This window comes from Aquarana catesbeiana, linkage group LG13 (assembly GCF_042186555.1).
Source record: "Aquarana catesbeiana isolate 2022-GZ linkage group LG13, ASM4218655v1, whole genome shotgun sequence".
NCBI lineage: Eukaryota > Metazoa > Chordata > Amphibia > Anura > Ranidae > Aquarana > Aquarana catesbeiana.
The window spans coordinates 94,549,751-94,574,901 of NC_133336.1; the positions used below are offsets into that span (position 1 = coordinate 94,549,751).

Genomic DNA, 25,151 nt, shown 5'->3' on the forward strand with positions numbered 1-25,151 from the left:
AGTGACTGGGGGGGAGAGACAGGGGACCACAGTGACTGGGGGGGAGAGACAGGGGACCACAGTGACTGGGGGGGAGAGACAGGGGACCACAGTGACTGGGGGGGAGAGACAGGGGACCACAGTGACTGGGGGGGAGAGACAGGGGACCACAGTGACTGGGGGGGAGAGACAGGGGACCACAGTGACTGGGGGGGAGAGACAGGGGACCACAGTGACTGGGGGGGAGAGACAGGGGACCACAGTGACTGGGGGGGAGAGACAGGGGACCACAGTGACTGGGGGGGAGAGACAGGGGACCACAGTGACTGGGGGGGAGAGACAGGGGACCACAGTGACTGGGGGGGAGAGACAGGGGACCACAGTGACTGGGGGGGAGAGACAGGGGACCACAGTGACTGGGGGGGAGAGACAGGGGACCACAGTGACTGGGGGGGAGAGACAGGGGACCACAGTGACTGGGGGGGAGAGACAGGGGACCACAGTGACTGGGGGGGAGAGACAGGGGACCACAGTGACTGGGGGGGAGAGACAGGGGACCACAGTGACTGGGGGGGAGAGACAGGGGACCACAGTGACTGGGGGGGAGAGACAGGGGACCACAGTGACTGGGGGGGGGAGAGACAGGGGACCACAGTGACTGGGGGGGGGAGAGACAGGGGACCACAGTGACTGGGGGGGGAGAGAGACAGGGGACCACAGTGACTGGGGGGGGGAGAGACAGGGGACCACAGTGACTGGGGGGGAGAGACAGGGGACCACAGTGACTGGGGGGGGAGAGACAGGGGACCACAGTGACTGGGGGGGAGAGACAGGGGACCACAGTGACTGGGGGGGGAGAGACAGGGGACCACAGTGACTGGGGGGGGAGAGACAGGGGACCACAGTGACTGGGGGGGGAGAGACAGGGGACCACAGTGACTGGGGGGGGAGAGACAGGGGACCACAGTGACTGGGGGGGGAGAGACAGGGGACCACAGTGACTGGGGGGGGAGAGACAGGGGACCACAGTGACTGGGGGGGGAGAGACAGGGGACCACAGTGACTGGGGGGGGAGAGACAGGGGACCACAGTGACTGGGGGGGGAGAGACAGGGGACCACAGTGACTGGGGGGGAGAGACAGGGGACCACAGTGACTGGGGGGGAGAGACAGGGGACCACAGTGACTGGGGGGGAGAGACAGGGGACCACAGTGACTGGGGGGGGAGAGACAGGGGACCACAGTGACTGGGGGGGGAGAGACAGGGGACCACAGTGGGGGGAGTCTGACTGGGGGGGGGAGGGGGGAGAGACAGGGGACCACAGTGACTGGGGGGGGGGAGGGGGGAGAGACAGGGGACCACAGTGACTGGGGGGGGGAGGGGGGAGAGACAGGGGACCACAGTGACTGGGGGGGGGGAGGGGGGAGAGACAGGGGACCACAGTGACTGGGGGGGGAGGGGGAGAGACAGGGGACCACAGTGACTGGGGGGGAGAGACAGGGGACCACAGTGACTGGGGGGGAGAGACAGGGGACCACAGTGACTGGGGGGGGAGAGACAGGGGACCACAGTGACTGGGGGGGGGAGGGGGAGAGACAGGGGACCACAGTGACTGGGGGGGGAGAGACAGGGGACCACAGTGACTGGGGGGGGAGAGACAGGGGACCACAGTGACTGGGGGGGAGAGAGACAGGGGACCACAGTGACTGGGGGGAGGGGGGAGAGACAGGGGACCACAGTGACTGGGGGGGAGAGACAGGGGACCACAGTGACTGGGGGGGAGAGACAGGGGACCACAGTGACTGGGGGGGAGAGACAGGGGACCACAGTGACTGGGGGGGAGAGACAGGGGACCACAGTGACTGGGGGGGAGAGACAGGGGACCACAGTGACTGGGGGGGAGAGACAGGGGACCACAGTGACTGGGGGGGAGAGACAGGGGACCACAGTGACTGGGGGGGAGAGACAGGGGACCACAGTGACTGGGGGGGAGAGACAGGGGACCACAGTGACTGGGGGGGAGAGACAGGGGACCACAGTGACTGGGGGGGAGAGACAGGGGACCACAGTGACTGGGGGGGAGAGACAGGGGACCACAGTGACTGGGGGGGAGAGACAGGGGACCACAGTGACTGGGGGGGAGAGACAGGGGACCACAGTGACTGGGGGGGAGAGACAGGGGACCACAGTGACTGGGGGGGAGAGACAGGGGACCACAGTGACTGGGGGGGAGAGACAGGGGACCACAGTGACTGGGGGGGAGAGACAGGGGACCACAGTGACTGGGGGGGAGAGACAGGGGACCACAGTGACTGGGGGGGAGAGACAGGGGACCACAGTGACTGGGGGGGAGAGACAGGGGACCACAGTGACTGGGGGGGAGAGACAGGGGACCACAGTGACTGGGGGGGAGAGACAGGGGACCACAGTGACTGGGGGGGAGAGACAGGGGACCACAGTGACTGGGGGGGAGAGACAGGGGACCACAGTGACTGGGGGGGAGAGACAGGGGACCACAGTGACTGGGGGGGAGAGACAGGGGACCACAGTGACTGGGGGGGAGAGACAGGGGACCACAGTGACTGGGGGGGAGAGACAGGGGACCACAGTGACTGGGGGGGAGAGACAGGGGACCACAGTGACTGGGGGGGAGAGACAGGGGACCACAGTGACTGGGGGGGAGAGACAGGGGACCACAGTGACTGGGGGGGAGAGACAGGGGACCACAGTGACTGGGGGGGAGAGACAGGGGACCACAGTGACTGGGGGGGAGAGACAGGGGACCACAGTGACTGGGGGGGAGAGACAGGGGACCACAGTGACTGGGGGGGAGAGACAGGGGACCACAGTGACTGGGGGGGAGAGACAGGGGACCACAGTGACTGGGGGGAGAGACAGGGGACCACAGTGACTGGGGGGGAGAGACAGGGGACCACAGTGACTGGGGGGGAGAGACAGGGGACCACAGTGACTGGGGGGGAGAGACAGGGGACCACAGTGACTGGGGGGAGAGACAGGGGACCACAGTGACTGGGGGGAGAGACAGGGGACCACAGTGACTGGGGGGGAGAGACAGGGGACCACAGTGACTGGGGGGGAGAGACAGGGGACCACAGTGACTGGGGGGGAGAGACAGGGGACCACAGTGACTGGGGGGGAGAGACAGGGGACCACAGTGACTGGGGGGGAGAGACAGGGGACCACAGTGACTGGGGGGGAGAGACAGGGGACCACAGTGACTGGGGGGGAGAGACAGGGGACCACAGTGACTGGGGGGGAGAGACAGGGGACCACAGTGACTGGGGGGGAGAGACAGGGGACCACAGTGACTGGGGGGGAGAGACAGGGGACCACAGTGACTGGGGGGGAGAGACAGGGGACCACAGTGACTGGGGGGGAGAGACAGGGGACCACAGTGACTGGGGGGGAGAGACAGGGGACCACAGTGACTGGGGGGGAGAGACAGGGGACCACAGTGACTGGGGGGAGAGACAGGGGACCACAGTGACTGGGGGGGAGAGACAGGGGACCACAGTGACTGGGGGGGAGAGACAGGGGACCACAGTGACTGGGGGGGAGAGACAGGGGACCACAGTGACTGGGGGGGAGAGACAGGGGACCACAGTGACTGGGGGGGAGAGACAGGGGACCACAGTGACTGGGGGGGAGAGACAGGGGACCACAGTGACTGGGGGGGAGAGACAGGGGACCACAGTGACTGGGGGGGAGAGACAGGGGACCACAGTGACTGGGGGGGAGAGACAGGGGACCACAGTGACTGGGGGGAGAGACAGGGGACCACAGTGACTGGGGGGAGAGACAGGGGACCACAGTGACTGGGGGGGAGAGACAGGGGACCACAGTGACTGGGGGGAGAGACAGGGGACCACAGTGACTGGGGGGGAGAGACAGGGGACCACAGTGACTGGGGGGAAGAGACAGGGGACCACAGTGACTGGGGGGAAGAGACAGGGGACCACAGTGACTGGGGGGAGAGACAGGGGACCACAGTGACTGGGGGGAGAGACAGGGGACCACAGTGACTGGGGGGGAGAGACAGGGGACCACAGTGACTGGGGGGGAGAGACAGGGGACCACAGTGACTGGGGGGGAGAGACAGGGGACCACAGTGACTGGGGGGGAGAGACAGGGGACCACAGTGACTGGGGGGGAGAGACAGGGGACCACAGTGACTGGGGGGAGAGACAGGGGACCACAGTGACTGGGGGGAGAGACAGGGGACCACAGTGACTGGGGGGGGGGGAGGGGGGAGAGACAGGGGACCACAGTGACCGGGGGGGGGGAGGGGGGAGACACAGGGGACCACAGTGACTGGGGGGGGGAGGGGGGAGACACAGGGGACCACAGTGACTGGGGGGGGGAGGGGGGAGACACAGGGGACCACAGTGACTGGGGGGGGAGGGGGGAGACACAGGGGACCACAGTGACTGGGGGGGGAGGGGGGAGAGACAGGGGACCACAGTGACTGGGGGGGGAGGGGGGAGAGACAGGGGACCACAGTGACTGGGGGGGGAGGGGGGAGAGACAGGGGACCACAGTGACTGGGGGGGAGGGGGGAGAGACAGGGGACCACAGTGACTGGGGGGGGAGGGGGGAGAGACAGGGGACCACAGTGACTGGGGGGGGAGGGGGGAGAGACAGGGGACCACAGTGACTGGGGGGGGAGGGGGAGAGACAGGGGACCACAGTGACTGGGGGGGGGGAAGAGACAGGGGACCACAGTGACTGGGGGGGGGAGAGACAAGGGACCACAGTGACTGGGGGGGGGAGAGACAAGGGACCACAGTGACTGGGGGGGGGGGAAGAGACAAGGGACCACAGTGACTGGGGGGGGGGGAAGAGACAAGGGACCACAGTGACTGGGGGGGGGGGGAAGAGACAAGGGACCACAGTGACTGGGGGGGGGGAAGAGACAGGGGACCACAGTGACTGGGGGGGGGGGGAGAGAGACAGGGGACCACAGTGACTGGGGGGGGGGGGAGAGAGACAGGGGACCACAGTGACGGGGGGGGGGGGAGAGAGACAGGGGACCACAGTGACTGGGGGGGGGGGGGAGAGACAGGGGACCACAGTGACTGGGGGGGGGGGGGGGAGAGAGACAGGGGACCACAGTGACTGGGGGGGGGGGAGAGAGACAGGGGACCACAGTGACTGGGGGGGGGGGGGAGAGAGACAGGGGACCACAGTGACTGGGGGGGGGGGGGAGAGAGACAGGGGACCACAGTGACTGGGGGGGGGGAGAGAGACAGGGAACCACAGTGACTGGGGGGGGGGAGAGAGACAGGGAACCACAGTGACTGGGGGGGGGGGGGAGAGAGACAGGGGACCACAGTGACTGGGGGGGGGGGGGAGAGAGACAGGGGACCACAGTGACTGGGGGGGGGGGGAGAGAGACAGGGGACCACAGTGACTGGGGGGGGGGGAGAGAGACAGGGGACCACAGTGACTGGGGGGGGAGAGAGAGACAGGGGACCACAGTGACTGGGGGGGGGAGAGACAGGGGACCACAGTGACTGGGGGGGGGAGAGACAGGGGACCACAGTGACTGGGGGGGGGGGGGAGAGACAGGGAACCACAGTGACTGGGGGGGGGGGAGACAGGGAACCACAGTGACTGGGGGGGGGGAGACAGGGAACCACAGTGACTGGGGGGGGGGGAGAGACAGGGGACCACAGTGACTGGGGGGGGGGAGAGAGACAGGGGACCACAGTGACTGGGGGGGGGAGGGACAGGGGACCACAGTGACTGGGGGGGGGGAGACAGGGGACCACAGTGACTGGGGGGGGGGACTGAGAACAGTGTATGAATACCCCTGGACTATGTACACACACCCAGTCATCGTCACATTAGTATAATAGGATAGAGCACAGTAGTGGGTACAGGAACCCTCACATCGGACATAGAGGAGGTGCACAGTACTCCATCACCAGCCCCGGATGAAGGGGAGGACCCCCAAGTAGTGCCCTCTATTGGATGAAGCTGGGATAGTACTAGATCATCATTACCCGAGCTGTCACCCTCCTCGCTGCCGCTGGAGCTGTCAGTGTCCTCCTCCTCGGTGGTGCTGCCCTCATTCTCCGGGTAGTCCACCTCCATGTCATTGTGGTTACTCTCCTTCTTCTCTCGGGAATGAACCGGCATTTCCACCCCACCAACCGACTATCACTACTCAATGATTTTCACCTCCCTCTGCTGCGACCTCTCAACCTACTCCCGCTATAGCCCCGCCCTCGGCCTCTTTTCCAGAGCTGTGATTGCTTCGTTTTTTCTCCGATTGGGCGGAGATGGGCCTTTCTCTGGCGCACTGCTTAGTTCGGCTGACAGCGTACGGCGGGGCTTCCACGGCGAGGTGGCTTTCGGGAGTTGTGGTTCTTTGATGTTCGGTCTGCGCAGGGAGTTATAGCATGGGATGGACGAAAGAACTACAATGTCCGAACAGCAGCGCAAAACAGCGTGGCTTTCGGGTGGCTTATAAACAGAGGGAACAGCGGGCTAGAGCAATCAAATACCCATCTATAGGGGAGTGTATGCTTGTAGTGGTCCCTTTCATCAGGCAGGGAGATGTGTGGTAGAGACTCGTTGCACAGCCCTATGGAATATGCAGCGCCCTATGGAATATGCAGCAAGGAAAGGGTCGTGATTAGCTGGACAGCCATGGTACTCAGCGGTATCACCGTCCTCAGCCATACCATAGCTGTGCATTGGCCTTTTATCTTCCTACGCATTTCCCTTTAACTACTTCAATACCAGGCACTTACCCCCCTTCCTGCCCAGGCCAATTTTCAGCTTTCTGCGCTGTCGCTGTTTAAATGACGATTGCGCGGTCATGCTACACTGTAACCAAACAGAATTTTTATCATTTTGTTCCAACAAATAGAGCTTTCTTTTGGTGGTATTTGATCACCTCTGCGGTTTTTATTTTTTGCTAAACTAATAAAAAAAGACCGAAAATTTTGAAAAAAAAAGTTTTTCTTTTGTTTCTGTTAGAAAATTTTTAAGTAAGTTTTCTCCTTCACTGATGGGCATTGATACGGTGGCACTGACAGGCGCTGATAAGGCGGCACCGATGAAGTGGCACTGATACGCAACACTGATGGGCACTGATGGGTGGCACTGATATGCAGCACTGATGGGCATTGATAGGCGGCACTGATATATGGCATTGATGGGCATCACGGATGGGCACTGATTGGCGTTTCCCTGGTGGTCTAGGGTGGCATACCTGGTGGCCCTGGGTGGGCATCCGAGGGGGGGCTGCGCTGATAAACAATCAGCACAGACCTCCCTATCAGGAGAGCAGCCGATCGGCTCTCCTCTACTCGCGTCTGTCAGACGCGAGTGAGGAAAAGCCGATCAACAGCTCTTCCTGTTTACATCGTGATCAGCCGTGATTGGACATGGCTGATCACGTGGTAAAGAGTTTGCATCAGAGGCTCTTTACTGAGATTGGTGTAGCGGTGTGTCAAACTGACACCCCACACCCCCGATGGCCATGATGCGTGCCCCCACGGGCTCGCGAGAGCAGTCGTTCTGGAGGGCCGTCATATGACACCCATCCAGAACGAGAATCGCGCCGCCCCTGCCGTTATTTGTAGGCGGGCGGGAAGTGGTTAAAGCTAAAAATAAGATAACGATGAATTACATTTTAAGTGATAAAAAGCAGATGTAGCTTCTGCTGAGACAGTTACCATCAGTCAAGACATTTCTGCTGCAGTACTTTATTTCAGCCACCAGATGTCCTGGTGGCAGCATCGTTCTACCCACCTCCTCTGAGTCCAGCTTGTCCTCAACACCCCTCCAGTCTGTGACTGGACAGTGAAAGGAGAAGCTAACCAATCTGATGTGGTGGCTGGATTAGTTTTCTTTTCTTTGCCTTTTTTCCTCCTGTTTTCACCTGGTGATCTGGCCAGTAACGCAGCTCCTGTATTAGAGTGCCCCCACTTTGGATGAAGGAGCACAGGGGGTACATTTGGACAGCGGCATTGTTAGTCTGAGGGGATAGATGGACTAGCAAATTTCATTAGATACACTAACAAATTGAAACCAAACTCCAGCTTACACTCTATAAGCAATTACAACAACAGTTTTGTTCCTTTTGGGATAAAGGTTTTACATAAAAGCTGATCATTGTAAGCACCCCTGTTGGTACTAAATGGTTTGTCTCAGCCCTCTAACTGCTACATCTGCAGAACAGTTTGTTCTTATGAAGACCAACAGACTGAGCCTAGGTTCACACTGGTGCAGTGCAGGGACCCGCATGTGATTCGGACAGGACATGCCATTCTTTGCGGTGCGATTTGAGCCCTTTTATTTTGTATGCATGCACCTTTTTTTTGCCGCACTGGAATTGGATTGCATGGGTGTTAACACCTATATGACCTGATTCTGCCAATTGCACTGCATTTTGTGAACCATTTTTGGGGTGTTGTTAACTTAACATTGATACCCCCAGTGGTTCACATGAATGGAGTGTGATTGTAATGCAGTGCGGGAAACACACAAGAATCGCTGCAAATCTCGCACCACCTCAGTGTGAACCTAGGCTTACTGGTCAGATCACCAGGTCAGAGTAAAGTAAAGAAAGTATAAGAAAAAAGAAAATGAATGAAGCCATCACCCCAAAGAATTGGTAAATTGCAATATAAAGAGATTGCAAAAATCTGCACTCAGGTTAAAATCAGAGGTTATTAAAGGAAAGCTGCATGCACAGCACCTCGATAACCGATGCTACCAACAACATAAAAAATTGTGCCACGCTAACCACACATTGTAAAAAAAAATAGAAAATGTGCATACTGTACTAGACTTGTGCACAACGGAAAATTTTGTTTAGATTTGGTTCGTTGTCATTCATAAAATATATAATTTCGTTCTGTTATATTCGTTATGTTTTGTTAATACGCTTTCGGATAATTAGTTATTTCTGTAGAGTGTCGATATTCGCTATTCTGAATCTCGAATCATGTCGAATTCATTTGTTATATGCGCTATAATTTCGTTCGTATTTGTTGAAATTCGATATTTATGTATGTATATATATTCGTGATAATGATTCGTAGTTTGGAAAGTCGTTTGTTTATTGAATCTTTTTATCACACACAATGACAATATCTCTTCTCCTCTGCTCAAATACAATACAACACCCTTCCCACTCAGTTCTCAGGAATGCACTTTGCCAGTATTCCAACCTCCAGCACAAAATTAATCAGCTGATTGGACTGTAAGATTTACTTTGACTTGACCTTTTGTTTCATTAGATCTTTAACGAACTACCGAATCATGTCGAATTCATTCGTTATATCCGCATATACCGGGACCAGGTAAGGAGATTGCTTCAATTACAGAAGAGACCTCCAGTTCTGTCCTAATATGGCATATATGTCATGTAAAAGTAAACATAAGAGAGGCACTCCCAATAACATAAAACTGAAGAAGGGTTTAAAGCTATTGTTTTGTTCAGCGGACTCCTGGCTGTCATGTACAAGTGATCCGGGCAAAATCACTTTACAGTGTGGGTGGTGTTGTGCCCCTTACTCTCACTCCATAGTTCCCAGGCTCTCCTGCTCTTTCCGGGAGTTCGGAACCATGACAAATGGTCTTAGGATGGTGAACAGAAAGAGATCAGAGAACATCATTTCCCCAGTCTCCTTTGCCGTTAATGAAGCCTGAAGCACTTAGCTCTGAGTGTTTCTGGTTTCATACCTGTCATTCCCTGGTTGCTACAGGCAGGAAAGCAACTAATCTAGCACACTATGTGCTTGATTAGCTGCAGTGGAGGACAGGGGAGACATTGGGGGTCTAATAGATCCCTTGAGGTCTCCATGAAAAGTACCTGTAACCTGTTATTACCTAGGGGGCTTGTTAGCCCTCTTGTAATAGCAATAAAGTTAAATGAAAGAAAATTTAAAAACATAAACACATGGGGGTTATTTACTAAAGAGAAATCCACTTTGCACTGCAAGTGCACTTGAAAGTGCTCTGAAAGTGCACTTGGAAGTAAAGTCGCTGTAGATTCGAGGGGGACATGCAAAGAAAATGAAAAACAGCATTTTAGCTTGCACATGATTGGATGATAAAATCAGCAGAGCTTCCCCTCATTTCAGATCTACCCCTTAGATGGAGAGCTTCTGCACTTCCAAGTGCACTTGCAGTGCAAAGTGGATTTGCCCTTCGTAAATAACCCCCAAGGTGTGCACATGCATGAAAAACGTGATTGCACCACACATGGGAGGTAACATCAGTGTTAGCAATAATACTTTGGCTATAATTCACGGTTAAAGTGATACTAAAGGTCATCTTTTTGGTTATTGGTGTATGTCTACTAATTACTATTTCTCTGGCATTTATTATAATAATGTTTCCCTGTAAACCGCTCATACCGATTTTTTTGTGGGCTGCGTCTCTTGTTGCAACTGTTGGAATTCTTATTTCAATAAAAGTTTTTGGGAAATAAAAGTGATACTAAAGGTTCTTACCTTCAAGGGGGCAGAGCTCTCTTTCAATATGTTGCTTCAATATGTTACTTTGGGCGTCCCCCCTCAAAGCACCTTGTCCCCATGTTGATGGGGCCAAGGGCATCATCCCCACAACCCTTGCTCGGTAGTTGTGGGGGTCTGCGGCGGAGGGCTTATCAGAATCTGGAAGCCCCCTTTAAGAAGGGGTCACCCAGATCCCTGCCCCCCCCCATGTGAATGGGTATCGGGCACATTGTACCCCTACCCATTCACCAAAAATGTGTCAAAAAAGTAAAAACGACAGCAGACAGTTTTTGACAATTCCTTTATTAAAAAAAAAAGTGTCCTGCGATGTAAATTCATCTTCAATCACAGCACTGATGGACCCGGAAAATATTTTTAAAAAAATGGAAAGACTCCGCCTCCACAGGAGGTTTCCCCGCAACTGTTGTCTTTTCGCTTTGACAGCTGTTATATAGGCAAGGGCAGGGCCACCCGGTGATGTAAGCAAGTGGCCCGCCCCCTTCTGATGTCATGTGAGTTTTCCGTTTTGTTTTTTTCAGGTCCGTCGGTGCCGTGATTGAATATGGATGGACATCGCGGGACACTTTTCTTTTCCTTTTTTAGTAAAGGAATTGTCAAAAATTGTCTGCTGTCGTTTTTACTTTTTTGACAATTTTTTGGTGAATGCGTAGGGGTACAGTGTACCCGATACCCATTCACATGGGGGAGCTGGGATCTGGGGGCTCCCTTGTTAATTGGGCCTTCCAGATTCTGATAAGCCCCCCATCCGCAGAACCCCACAACCCCCGAGCAAGGGTTGCTGGGATGAAGCCCTTGTCCCCATCAACATGGGGACAAGGTTTTTTTTGGGAACCCCAAAGCACTCTCCCCATGTTGAGGGCATGTGGCCTGGTATGGTTAAGGAGGGAAGGGCGCTCTCTCGTTCCCCCTTTTCCTGCGGCGTGCCAGATTGCATGCTCGAATAAGGATTTTGGGCGGGGGCCCACACCATTTTTTTTTTTATTTTGGAGCAGGGTTCCCCTTAAAATCCATACCAGACCTAAAGGGCCTGGTATGGATTTTGTGGGGAAACCCCCACGCCATTTTTTTTTTATTTTGGCGTGGGGTTCCCCTTAAAAAATCCATACCAGAGCTGAAGGGCCTGGTATGGATTTTGGGGGGGACCTCCACGTCAATTTTTTTTTTTTTTTACATTTAGCCACAGGGTTCCCCTTAACCACTTCAATACACTGTGTTATATAAACTACACTGCCTGCATTGACTGAATATAGAGTCTACACTGAATATCTAGTCTACACTAACTGCAGAGTATATATACACTATCTCACAAAAGTGAGTACACCCCTCACATTTTTGTAAATATTTTATTATATCTTTTCATGTGACAACACTGAAGAAATGACACTTTGCTACAATGTAAAGTAGTAAGTGTACAGCTTGTATAACAGTATAAATTTGCTGTCCCCTCAAAATAATTCAACACAGAGCTGTTAATGTCTAAACCACTGGCAACAAAAGTGAGTACACCCCTAAGTGTAAATGTTCAAATTGGGCCCAAAGTGTCAATATTTTGTGTGGCCACCATTATTTTCCAGCACTGCCTTAACCTTCTTGGGCATGGAGTTCACCAGAGCTTCACAGGTTGCCACTGGAGTCCTCTTCCACTCCTCCATGACAACATCACGGTGCTGGTGGATGTTAGAGACCTTGCGCTCCTCCACCTTCCATTTGAGGATGCCCCACAGATGCTCAATAGGGTTTAGGTCTGGAGACATGCTTGGCCAGTCCATCATCTTTACCCTCAGCTTCTTAACCACTTCCCGCCCGGCCTATAGCAGATTGACGGCCGGGCGGTGGTTCCATTATCCTGACTGGGTGTCATATGACGTCCAGCAGGATAACATGCCGCCGCGGGGGCGCGCATCGCGGCGATCGGTGGAGCGGTGTGTCACCCTGACACACCGCTCCACCGATCTTGGTAAAGAGCCTCCGGCGGAAGCTCTTTACCACGTGATCAGCCATGTCCAATCACGGCTGATCACAATGTCAATAGGAAGAGCCATTGATCGGCTTTTCCTCACTCGCGTCTGACAGACGCGAGTAGAGGAGAGCCGATCGGTGGCTCTCCTGACAGGGGGGTCTGCGCTGATTGTTTATCAGCGCAGCCCCCCCTCAGATGACTACACTGGACCACCAGGGACGCCACTAGGACCACCAGGGAAAGGGACAACATGTGGATGGCCAGGTATGTACCCCATGGCCATCCACATGTGCCCAATCTGTGCCAATCAGTGTCCACAAATGGGCACTGATTGGCACCATTATATTTCAGTTCTGCCCAGCAATGCCACCAATCAGTGTCATCAGTGCCACCCGTCAGTGCCCATGGGTGCCACCTGTCTGTGCCCATCAGTGCCCACCTATCAGTGCCCATCCATGCCACCTATCAGTGCCACCCATAAGTACCAATCAATGCCACCTACGAGTGCCCATCAGTGGCATCTATGGGTGCTCATCAGTGCCGCATACCAGTGCCACCTATCAGTGCCCATCAGTGCCACCTATCATTGCCGCCTATCAGTGCCCATCATCAGTGCTTGTCAGTGGCACCTCATCAGTGCCACCTCATCGGTGCCCATCAGTGCCTCCGTATCAATGCCCATCAGTGCAGCCATATTAGTGCCCGTCATTGAAGAAGAAAACGTACTTGTTTACAAAAAATTTAACAGAAACAAAGAAAAACGTGTTTTTTTTCAAAATTTTCGGTATTTTTTTATTTGATGCGCAAAAAATAAAAACCTCAGTGGTGATCAAATACCACCAAAAGAAAGTTCTATTTGTGAAAACAAAATGATAAAAAATTTGTTTGGGTACAGTGTAGCATGACCGCGCAATTGTCATTCAAATTGCGACAGCGCTGAAAGCTGAAAATTGGCCTGGGCAGGAAGGTGTCTAAGTGCCTGGTATTGAAGTGGTTAAGCAAGGCAGTGGTCGTCTTGGAGGTGTGTTTTGGAGTTGTATCATGTTTGAATACTGCCCTGCAGCCCAGTCTCCGAAGGGAGGGGATCATGCTCTGCTTCAGTTTGTCACATTACATGTTGGCATTCCTGGTTCCCTCAATGAACTGTAGCTCCCCAGCACTCATGCAGCCCCAGGTCATGACACTCTCACCACCTTGCTTGACTGTAGGCAAGACACACTTGTCTTTGTACTCGTCACCTGGTTGCCGCCACACACGCTTGACACCATCTGAACCAAATAAGTTTATCTTGGTCTCATCAGACCACAGGACATGGTTCCAGTAATCCATGTCCTTAGTCTGCTTCTCTTCAGCAAACTGTTTGCGGACTTTCTTGTGCATCATCTTTAGAAGAAGCTTCCTTCTGGGATGACAGCCATGCAGACCAATTTAATGCAGTGTGCGGCGTATGGTCTGAGCACTGACAGGCTGACCCCCCACCCCTTCAACCTCTGCAGCAATGCTGGCAGCACTCATACGTCTATTTCCAAAAGACAACCTCTGGATATGACACTGAGCATGTGCACTCAACATCTTTGGTCGACCATGACGAGGCCTGTTCTGAGTGGAACCTGTCCTGTTAACTGCTGTATGGTCTTGGCCACCGTGCTGCAGCTCAGTTTCAGGGTGTTGGCAAACTTCTTATAGCCTAGGCCATCTTTATGTAGCGCAACAATTCTTTGCCAAGAGGTGCCATGATGAACTTCCAGCGACCAGTATGACACTGTGAGAGCGATAACACCAAATTTAACACACCTGCTCCCCATTCACACCTGACACCTTGTAACACTAACGAGTCACATGACACCGGGGAGGGGATAATGGCTAATTGGGCACAATTACACTCACTACTTTACATTGTAGCAAATTGTAATTTCTTCAGTGCTGTCACATGAAAAGATATAATAAAATGCTTACAAAAATGTGAGGGGTGTACTCAATTTTGTGAGAAACAGGTTAAAATTTCAGGAAAAGTGATTGATGGGATATATGTTCCTCCATGGATTCTTAGATTTGCAATCTAAGATAATACCAGCACAGACTTCAGGTAAAGAAGGATAGTTCTTTACCCTGTATTGGTAAAGTCCGTTCCGGGGCTGATAGAGATCTGGGTGGGACAGACTCCCAAGTCCATGGACCGCAGTTTAATGTTTTCTTTTCAGGTCTTGATTAAGGCAGCTGGTCCTAGCTCTCAGAGAGAGAGTGTGTGTCTGCATGTGAGGAGGCAACTAGGAGCATGGCTGCTTATTTCCTAACTTTGGATACAAAGTGTTTGCGTTTGGAAGGACATTTACTAAAAAAACAAGGACTGGTCAGATTACGGACACAGTAAAGCTCAGTAGAACAGAAGTTTACTTTTGTTTGATTTATGGCAAGATGCCTTTTTTCTTCTGTTTGGGAATATTAAAACCTTTCATGACTGAGCCAATTTTTGAAATTTGGTGTTTACAAGTTAAAATCCGTATTTTTTGCTAGAAAATTACTTAGAGTTCCCAAACATTATATATATTTTTTTAGCAGAGAATCTAGAGAATAAAATGGCGATTGTTGCAATATTTTTTATCACACGGTATTTGTGCAGCGGTGTTTTAAACGCAAATTTTTGGAAAAGGGACACTTTCATGAATTTTAAAAAATCCAAACAGTAAAGTTACCCCAATTTTTTTGTATAATGTGAAAGATGATGTTACGCCGAGTAAATAGATACCAAACATGTCATCCTTTATAATTGCACGCACTCGTGGAATGGCGACAAACTACGGTACATCCCTTGTGACAGTAATAGGTGGTGACAGGTACTCTTTATGGAGGGATGGGGGGTCTAAAAGACCCCCCATCCCTCCTTTACACTTCAAAGTATTCAGATCACCGAAAACGGCGATTCTGAATACTGTGTACTTTTTTAAATTCGGCGCCATTGGCAGCCGAGTAAACGGGAAGTGACGTCATGACGTCGCTTCCGTGTTTACAACGAGAAGGCTGGTACGAAGCTGCCCACAGCTTCGTTCCAGCCCGCCCCCAGCCGCCGAAGGTACCCGATTGGACACCAAGCCTCCCGTGCGATCGGCACAGCGGGAGGCGGTGGGAGGGGGGGATGTCCCCTCCCGCTCCCCCGATATAACAACCGAGCGGCTTTTAGTCGCATCGGTTGTTATACTCGGGTAGCCGATCGCCCGCTGTAAACAACGGTACCGGGATGATGCCTGCAGCTGCGGGCATCATCCCGGTATAACCCTGGAAAGCCGAGTACGCATATCTGCATATGGTCGGCGGGACCCAAGCAGGTGAGACGCCACCCTTAGGTGAGGTGAAGGGCACCATGGTGAACAAAGGCTGATACACACAGGATTGTTTTTGGTGTATGAGATTACACAATTCACGGACTTTATACATATATACCTTTATGGACTGGCACTGAAAAATGGACTCACTTTGATATTATTACACAGGATTTATATAGCGCTGACAGTTTGCTCAGTGCTTTACAACATTACAACAGTACAACTACAATACAATTCAAAACAAGAAGAATCAGAGGGCCCTGCTCATTAGAGCTTACAATCTAGGAAGGAGGGTCAAGTGGTACAAAATGGTAATAACTGTGGGGGATGAGCTGATGAAGAAAATAAAAGAACAGTTGTTAGGTGGAGGCAGGGTAGGCTTCTTCGATAAGAAAATTTTTCAGGGATCGCCTAAAAGTAGATAGATGTGGAGATAGTCTGACAGATTGGGGTAGGGTATTCCAGAGGATGGGAGAGACTTGGGAGAAGTCCTGGAGGCGAATATGGGAGGAGGTGATGAGGGAGCTAGAGAGCGGAGGGAGGAATGAAGAGGATGATTAGGTTGGTATTTTGAGCCTAAGCTAGTGATGTAGCTGGGGGCAGAGTTGTGGATGGCTTTCTAACTTATTGCTAGTATTTTGAATTTAATTAATTGGGCGAGTGGCAGCCAATGGAGGGATTGGCAGAGAGGGGTAGCAGACGCTAAGCGGTTTGTAAGGTGGATGAGTCTGGCAGCAGCATTAATCATTAATGATGGACTGAAGGGGGATAGTCTATTTAAAGGTAAGCCAATGAGGAGGGAGTTGCAGTAGTTTAGACAAGAGATAACCAGGGAGTGAATCAGGAGCTTTGTGGTTTCATTGGTTAGTAAGAGACATAGTTTGGCGATGTTGCAGAGGTTGAGGCAGCAAGCTTTGAAAAGGGATTGGATGTGGGGCCAAAAGGAGAGTTCAGAGTCCAGGATAACACCTAGCACCCTAGCATGTGGGGATGGGTGGATGGTTTTGCCATTGATCTTGACAGAGAAGTCACGTGAAGACGCACGTGGGGGAGGAAATATTATGAGCTCAGTTTTGGACAAGTTGAGTTTGAGGAAGTGGTGTGACCTCCAGACAGATATGTCGGTTAGTAAGCTAGTGATGCATGAGGAGACTGATGGAGTGAGTTGAGGGGTGGAGAGATAGATTTGGGTGTCGTCAGCATAGAAATAATATTGGAATCTGTGTGAGGCTATAGCTGACCCAGTGAAGAGGTGTAGATTGAAAATAAGAGAGGTCCAAGAACAGAACCTTGGGGACCCCGACGAAGAAGGGAAGAAGAGAGGAGGAAGTAGACTTGTAAGTGACACTGAAGGTGCGTTGGGATAGGTAGGATGAGAGCCACCGAAGTGCGCAGTCACGGAGACCAAGGGAATAAAGTTTTTTTGAGGAGGAGGGGGTGGTCAACCGTATCAAAGGCAGCCGAAAAGTCCAGAAGCAGGAGTACAGAATAGCGTCCATTGGTTTTTGCGGTTAGTAAGTCATTTGTGAGTTTTAGAAGAGCAGTTTCTGTGGAGTGTTGAGGGCGAAATCCAGACTGAAGGGGATCAAGAAGGTTATTCTTTGAGGTGGTCACTTTAGACCAGGCATTCAAGGAGTTTTGAGGAAAAAGGGAGCAAGGAGATAGGGCGTAGATTGGTAGGGTCCAAGGACAGCTTTTTAAGTGTAGGGGTGACCAGTGCATGTTTTAGAGCATTGGGGAAGATGCCAGAAGAGAGTGAGAGATTGAAGATGTGGGTTAGAGAGTGTAGGATAGAGTCATCGGGTGACTGTAGTATTTGAGAGGCAAGAATTGTATTTTTGGAGGGCAGATTTGTATTGGTTGAAGTCTTTGAGAGACTTATGCCTCGTACACACGGTCGGATTTTCCGACGGAAAATGTGTGATAGGACCTTGTTGTCGGAAATTCCGACCGTAGGCTCCATCACACATTTTCCATCGGATTTTCCGACACACAAAGTTTGAGAGCAGGCTATAAAATTTTCCGACAACAAAATCCGTTGTCGAAATTTCCGATCGTGTGTACACAAATCCGACACACAAAGTGCCATGCATGCTCGGAATAAATAAAGAGATGAAAGCTATTGGCTACTGCCCCGTTTATAGTCCCGACGTACGTGTTTTACGTCACCGCGTTCAGATTGCCTATTGCAGATTCAGCCTTCCCAGCCTGGTGCAGGTCTACAATTTTGTTTCTGGTGTCCTTTGATGCTCTTTGGTCTTCACCATAGTAGAGTTTGGAGTGTGACTGTTTGAGGTTGTGGATAGGTGTCTTTTATACTGATAACAAGTTCAAACAGGTGCCATTAATATAGGTAATGAGTGGAGGACAGAGGAGCCTCTTAAAGAAGAAGATACAGGTCTGTGAGAGCCAGAAATCTTGCTTGTTTGTAGGTGACCAAATACTTATTTTCCACCATAATTTGCAAATAAATTCTTTCAAAAATCAGACAATGTGATTGTCTGAATTTGTTTCCACATTTTGTCTCTCATAGTTGAGGTATACCTATAATGACAATTACAGGCCTCTCTCATCTTTTTAAGTGGGAGAACTTGCACAATTGGTGGCTGACTAAATACTTTTTTGCACCACTTTAAAGTAGTTTTTTTTCTGACACTCAAGATGAGCTTTTTCCAGTAAATAATTTCCCTAGATTTTCCTAATTCTAGTTTGCCATTACAGTGCGTTTCAGAGAATGCTCTGCAGAGGTTTTCAGTCCTTCTCAACTAAGCTTTTTATTCCTATTGCCAGAGGAAAGAATAAGCTATTATTCTACAATTGTTTATTATATATGACTTGAACCTTAACTTTATAGATGGAAAAATTCCCTTTTGTAGTTCCACTGTGTGTTCCAGTTCAGTTTTTGAACCGGTTAGTAAGTCTAGTTGATTTGTAATATCTTGTTAGGCCTTGTTCACACAGGCATATTTAAGCGTACACCCAATTGAGATGTGTGTTTTGCCTGTAGATAATTCACAGATGATCTGTGTGTCTGTATGCAGGCTGTCCCATCCATACCAATTGGAATCCAGCAGCTGCTTGGAAACAGTCACTGTTCCCAATTTGACACCCATGTGGGTGTGGCTCCTGAAAGCAGACAGTGTGCTTTCAGGGATCAACACCAGAACCCACACCCACATGGATGTCAAATAGGGAGCAACGGCTGTGTCCATGCAGCTTCTGCATTTCAGTTGACGTAAATGGGACTGCCTGAAAACCTGTGCAGGCAAAACATTTTTTTTTAATAATATTATTTTTATGATCACTGATGAATTTTATATATTAATAAATCTATGCATTTCACGTATTGAAGGAGAGCGATGCACTCTTGAAGGTATTATATATTAATTTCATTTGCAAAGGTAGTTGGATGCAGACATTAGCTGCCTCCTATATCATTTAGTTTTGTAGCACGGGATTCTTAAATTTAGCTATAGGGATAGAGTGGAAGGTTAATTTTTTTAGATACTAAAGATTCAGCTTTTTTTTTTTTTTTTTTTAAATAAACATGTCATACTCACCTGCTCTGTACAATAGTGGCATAGAGCAGTCCTGATCCTCCTTTTCTTGGCTCCCCCGCTGGCACTCCTAGCCTCTCCCCCCAGTTGAGTGCCACAGAGCAAGCTGCTCATTTCTCCCCCCCAATAGTGCTTTTTTTATACCTTTTTGTGCAGAAAATAAGATGGGGGAATGGGCCCTCAGTGAATAAGCAGACCATGCTACATAAGTGCAAGGTCCATTTTAAGAAGTTTTTGCTATTTCAATATTATATTAACAATCTATTTAGATTGTAGGTTTTTACTAGCAGGGCCCTCTTAACCCTCTCATCCTACATCATTCATACATTTTCAGTAAGTACCTATTGTATTGTTTACCATCATTTTTTTATGACTTTCATTTTACGTGTTTGTCCATATTTCCAAAATTGTGTGAACTATAGAGATTTGTAGATTAGCCACTAGAGGGAGCCTGGTATATAATATTAGAATTCTGCTGTTGGCTTTGTGCAAGAAAGCGAATATTCCAGGAAGAGGTGGTGGCAGAAGTAAGTATAGTATAAACAGTTGTCTTTCAAAATTTTATTTTGTATTTATTAAGAAGGTCACTTTACAGCAAAGTTGAATGAGAGTGGTGCAGGAGGTGTTCTTACGATAATATGGAAGCCATCCAACTTACTATGGAGGTGGTGCCTCCCTAGGTTCTATAGTAAAGGAGAGGCCAGTGTATGAAAACAAAGCATGGCAGGGGACGTAGGCATCCCATATACCCCGTAGGAGGCACCTCCCTGTGTCCTGTAGTGGCTGGTGAATGAGACTCCAGCTTAAGCCCTGGTTCACACTGGTGCGATTTGACATGCGATTTTGCCGGCAATTGCACCGTCCTAATCGGTGCGAGACCGCATTTCAAAAAGTCGTCTCTGTACTACCTTTTGCGATTTCAGCTTGTGATTTCCATTGACATCTGTGCAGAAACCCGCACAGATGTCTGAAATTGCCGCTGAAATCGGGACTGACATGCGGGAGTGAAATCGTGCGAGTTCAGCTGAACTCGCACGGCTTCATTCCCGCAGCTCAGTGTGAACCTGGGCTAAAACTAGGAACATTGTGCCAGAAATTAAAACTCTGCTGTTGGCTTTGTGCAAGAAAGCAAAGATTCTCAGAATGGGTGGTATGGGAGGTACAGTGCCATTAAAACGTATTCATACCCCTTGAAATTTTCCACATTTTATCATGTTACAACCAAAAAACGTAAATGTATTTTATTGGGATTTTATGTGAACCAACACAAAGTGGCACATACAGTATCTCACAAAGGTGAGTAAACACCTCAATGGTTCCCTCAATGAACTGTAGTGGTTTAGACATTAATGGCTGTGTGTTGAGCTATTTTGAGGGGACAGCAAATGTACCGTTATACAAGCTGTACTCTCACTACTTTGCATTGTAGCAAAGTGTCATTTCTTTAGTATTGTCACATGAAAAGATATAATAAAATATTTCAAAAATTTGAGGGGTGTACTCACTTTTGTGAGATACTGTACTTGTGAAGTGTAAGGAAAATGATAAATGGTGTTCAAAATTTTTTACAAATATAAATATCTTAACTCCCTACTTTGAGTGTCCTCGCACCCCATCATGACGCATATGGTAAACTCTCGCCCCCCGGTTAAAATTCTGCTCCTACAACGCGAATAGTCTAAATATTACCTCTAAAGGAGGACAAACCCTCTATCAAATGCACAAACGTCAAGTCCAAGTGCTGTTGCTGCAAGAGACGCACTTCCAACTTGACTCTACCCCCTCCTGCTATAACAGATACTTTAATAGGTGGATCCATAGTACAAATGTAAAAATGATATTCTGCGCTGTGAAAAACATAAAAATAGCAGCCAGCACAGCTGTAGACAAAAAAGCAATATGTGTATATGGAAAAGTGCAGCGCTATGTTATGTGAAGTAAACTCTTAAAAAAGAGCTATATTAGTGACTAAATGGCAAATAAACAATCATTCAAAACCAATACATTACATTACACCTTATGTGAAATACAGAGATTGTCACTATATAAAAATCCACATCCCTCGCAAGTGTGAAAAACAATCGTGAAAAAAATGGATAAGTATTATAGTCCAAAAGTCAATTATTAAAAAGTATAAACCATAAAATTCCAAACAGGAAAGTGTGACCACCGATGTGACCCTTTGAATATTGAAGGATAGACAGAAACCCCGCCACCATTTATAATATATGCTTTTTAATAATTTACTTTTGGACTCTATAGCCCTGTACACATGATCGGACATTAATCGGACATTCCGACAACAAAATCCATAGTTTTTTTACGACGGATGTTGGCTCAAACTTGTCTTGCATACACATGGTCGCACAAAGTTGTCGGAAAATCCGATCCGTCTGAACGCGGTGACGTAAAACACGTATGTCGGGACTATAAACGGGGCAGTAGCCAATGGCTTTCATCTCTTAATTTATTGTGAGCATGCGTGGCACTTTGTGCGTCGAATTTGTGTACACACGATCAGAATTTAACCAATCGGATTTTGTTGTGGGAAAATTTTATAGCCTGCTGACGGAAAAAGTCCGATGGAGCCCACACACGATCGGAATTTCCGACAACACAATCCGATCGCACTTTTTTTGTCGGAAAATCCGACTGTGTGTACAGGGCATAATACTTATCCATTTTTGTACAATTGTTTTTCACACTTGCGAGGAATGTGAATTTTCTAATTTATATAGTGACACTCTCTGTATTTCACATAAGGTATAATGTAATGTATTGGTTTTGAATTATTGTTTCTTTGCCATTTAGTCACTAATACGGATCCATAGTACATACCCTTCACAGAAAGCCAGAGGAGTCTCTGTTGTTTTCCATAAATCGCTTCCTATAGAAATACTTGACCATATGTCTGATCCACAGGAAAGTTATGTCTTTGTGAAGTTTTCATTGTGGGGGGACTAAATTCACGGTAGCTAATATTTACCTGCCGAGCGTCAACCAAATCCCATCAGCTTTGCAACACCTAAAGATTTTAGCCGGTTTTATGGAGGGTAAGCTCATTCTTAGAGGGGACTTCAATACCCCATTGGACCCACTCCTCGATTCCTCAACCTCACGATCTTCGATATCTTTCCCCAAACTCCGGGCTCTAAAACGTGCTATCTATAATCTTCATCTGATCGATGTGTAGAGAGTACTGTACCCTACTTCGCGCAATTACACTTACTTCTCTCATGCTCATCAGTCCTACAGTTGCATAGACTACTTTCTCCTATCATCTTCCAGGACGGCACACCTCAGAGATGAGGGTTCCTCCCTACAGGAAACACAATCACTTGACAGCTTGTTATAAGTCCCCACCCTTCCCCTTGATCCTCAGCATTGATTGTGTTTCTCCTGAACACAACAGCATGTTTGTTTTGTTTAAAGACCGAATGACCGAGGAGGGTCTGATTGTCCCCTGTTTTAGGGAAGCTGGGGAGGGCTGAACTAACCTGCAGGCTTGTCCTTTCTCATGGGCCGCCCCCAAGTTTGCACCAGCGCTCTGGCCGCAGGGACTGCGCGCCATCGCTGGGGCTGTATGAACCACCACCGCCAGCCGCTCTCTTCATTGCCGGAAAGTTTCAGGAAGTGCTGCTCTCCAAGCCTCACTCTGATGCACGGCCACATCACAGGAAATGGGCGGCGCTGGAGTCACAGCTCAACCCGGAAGTATTAGAGCACCAGGAGAAGCGTGGAGAGCAGAGCAAGCCGGTGAGAAACGGTCGGCTGCCTGTACTTGCCGCACTAGCGGGATTCCAGCAGCCCAGGAACCTACCAACCTCCTCATGGAACAGGAGAAAGGGAAGGCAACTACAACTGCGGGCAGATCCAGGTCGGGGCCCGGTGAGTACAACCCCATTAGAAAGAAAGGTGGGGAAGGGGGTAAGAGGTCCCAGATTCTAGGTGTCAAGAATCATGAAAGTGGTCAGAACAGGCTGGTCATTACCTTACCCTTCCTCTCTCCCCAGTCCAAGTGCGCAGTTAGGGGGAAGACATATAAGGTTATATACTATGTCTCTTGTCTTACAGAGTCCCCCAGTGGAGCCCAGGAGGCCCCAGATAAACACCCTCCTGCCGCTACAGGCAGTGCCGATCCTGACTTCCCTGGGGCCCTAAGCAAAATTCTGCTAAGGGGCCCTCTACCTGACCTGTGATGCCGTAAACCATTTGCCATTGCCACACAGTCACACCTGACACTTACATCAGGGTCCCCAGAGTGTCCCCCTTAAATCAGTGTCCTCAGAGAGCCTCCCCCTACATCAGGGTCATCAGAGAGCCTCCCCCTACATCAGGGTCCCCAGAGAGCCTCCCCCTACATTAGGGTCCCCAGAGAGCCTCCCCTTACATCAGGGTCCCCAGAGAGCCGAGGGTCCCCAGAGAGCCCCCTTACACCAGGATCCCCAGAGAGCCGCTCCTTACATCAGGGTCCCCAGAGAGCCCTCCCTTACATTGGGGTCCCCAGAGAGCCTCCCCCTACATTGGGGTCCCCAGAGAGCCCCCCTTACATCAGGGTCCCCAGAAAGCCCCTCTTTACATCAGGGTCCTCAGAGAGCCCTCCTTAGATCAGTGTCCTCAGAGAGCCCCTCCTTACATCAGGGTCCCCAGAGAGCCCCTCCTTACATTAGGGTCCCCAGAGAGCCTCCCCCTACATTGGGGTCACCAGAGAGCCTCCCCTTACATCAGTGTCCTCAGAGAGCCCCTCCTTACATCAGGGTCCCCAGAGAGCCTCCCCTTAAATCAGGGTCCCCAGAGAGCCTCCCCTTACATCAGGGTCCCCAGAGAGCCTCCCCTTACATCAGGGTTCCCAGAGAGCCCCCCTTAAATCAGTGTCCTCAGAGAGTCTCCCCCTACATTAGGGTTCCCAGAGAGCCTCCCCCTACATTAGGGTCCCCAGAGAGCCTCTCCTTACATCAGGGTCCCCGGAGAGCCTCCCCTTACATCAGGGTCCCCAGAAAGCCCCTCCTTACATCAGGGTCCCCAGAGAGCCCCCCCCTTACATCAGTGTCCTCAGAGATCCCCTCCTTACATCAGGGTCCCGAGAGAGCCTCCCTCCTTACATCAGGGTCCCCAGAGAGCCTCCCCACTTACATCAGGGTCCCCAGAGAGTCTCTCCTTACATCAGGGTCTCCAGAGAGCCTCCCCTTACATCAGGATCCCCAGAAAGCCCCTCTTTACATCAGGGTCCCCAGAGAGCCCCTTCTTACATCAGTTTCCCAAGAGAGCATCCCTACTTACATCAGGGTCCCCAGATAGTCTCCCCCTACATCAGGGTCCCCAGAGAGCCTTGCCTTACATCAGGGTCCCTAGAGAGCCTCCCCCTACATCAGGTCCCCAGAGAGCCCCCCTTAAATCAGTGTCCTCAGAGAGTCTCACCTTACATCAGGGTCCCCAGAGAGCCCACCTTACATCAGGGTCCCCAGAGAGTCTCACCTTACATCAGGGTCCCCAGAAAGCCCCTCCTTACATCAGAGTCCACACAGAGGTCCCCCTTACATCAGAGTCCACACAGAGGTCCCCCTTACATCAGAGTCCGCACAGAGGTTCCCCCTACATGAGAGTCTGCACAGAGGTCCCCCCTTACATCAGAGTCCACACTGAGGTCCCCCTTACATCAGAGTCCGCACAGAGGTTCCCCCTTACATCAGAGTCCGCACAGAGGTTCCCCCTTACATCAGAGTCCGCACAGAGATTCCCCCTTACATCAGAGTCCGCACAGAGGTTCCCCCTTACATCAGAGTCTGCACAGAGGTTCCCCTTACATCAGAATCCG

General features: G+C 50.8%; 1 protein-coding gene across 1 annotated transcript in view; it reads right to left on the bottom strand.

Moving 5' to 3' along the window:
• BRMS1L (BRMS1 like transcriptional repressor) overlaps positions 1–6,345 on the bottom strand; it is a 75,373-nt gene extending 69,028 nt beyond the window's left edge. Inside the window, exon 1 of the mRNA XM_073610529.1 lies at positions 6,006–6,345. Within this exon, the coding sequence (XP_073466630.1) occupies positions 6,006–6,141 (136 nt within the window). The 5' untranslated portion in view covers positions 6,142–6,345. The remainder of the gene's footprint in view (positions 1–6,005) is intronic.
• Between the last annotated feature and the right edge of the window lie 18,806 nt (positions 6,346–25,151).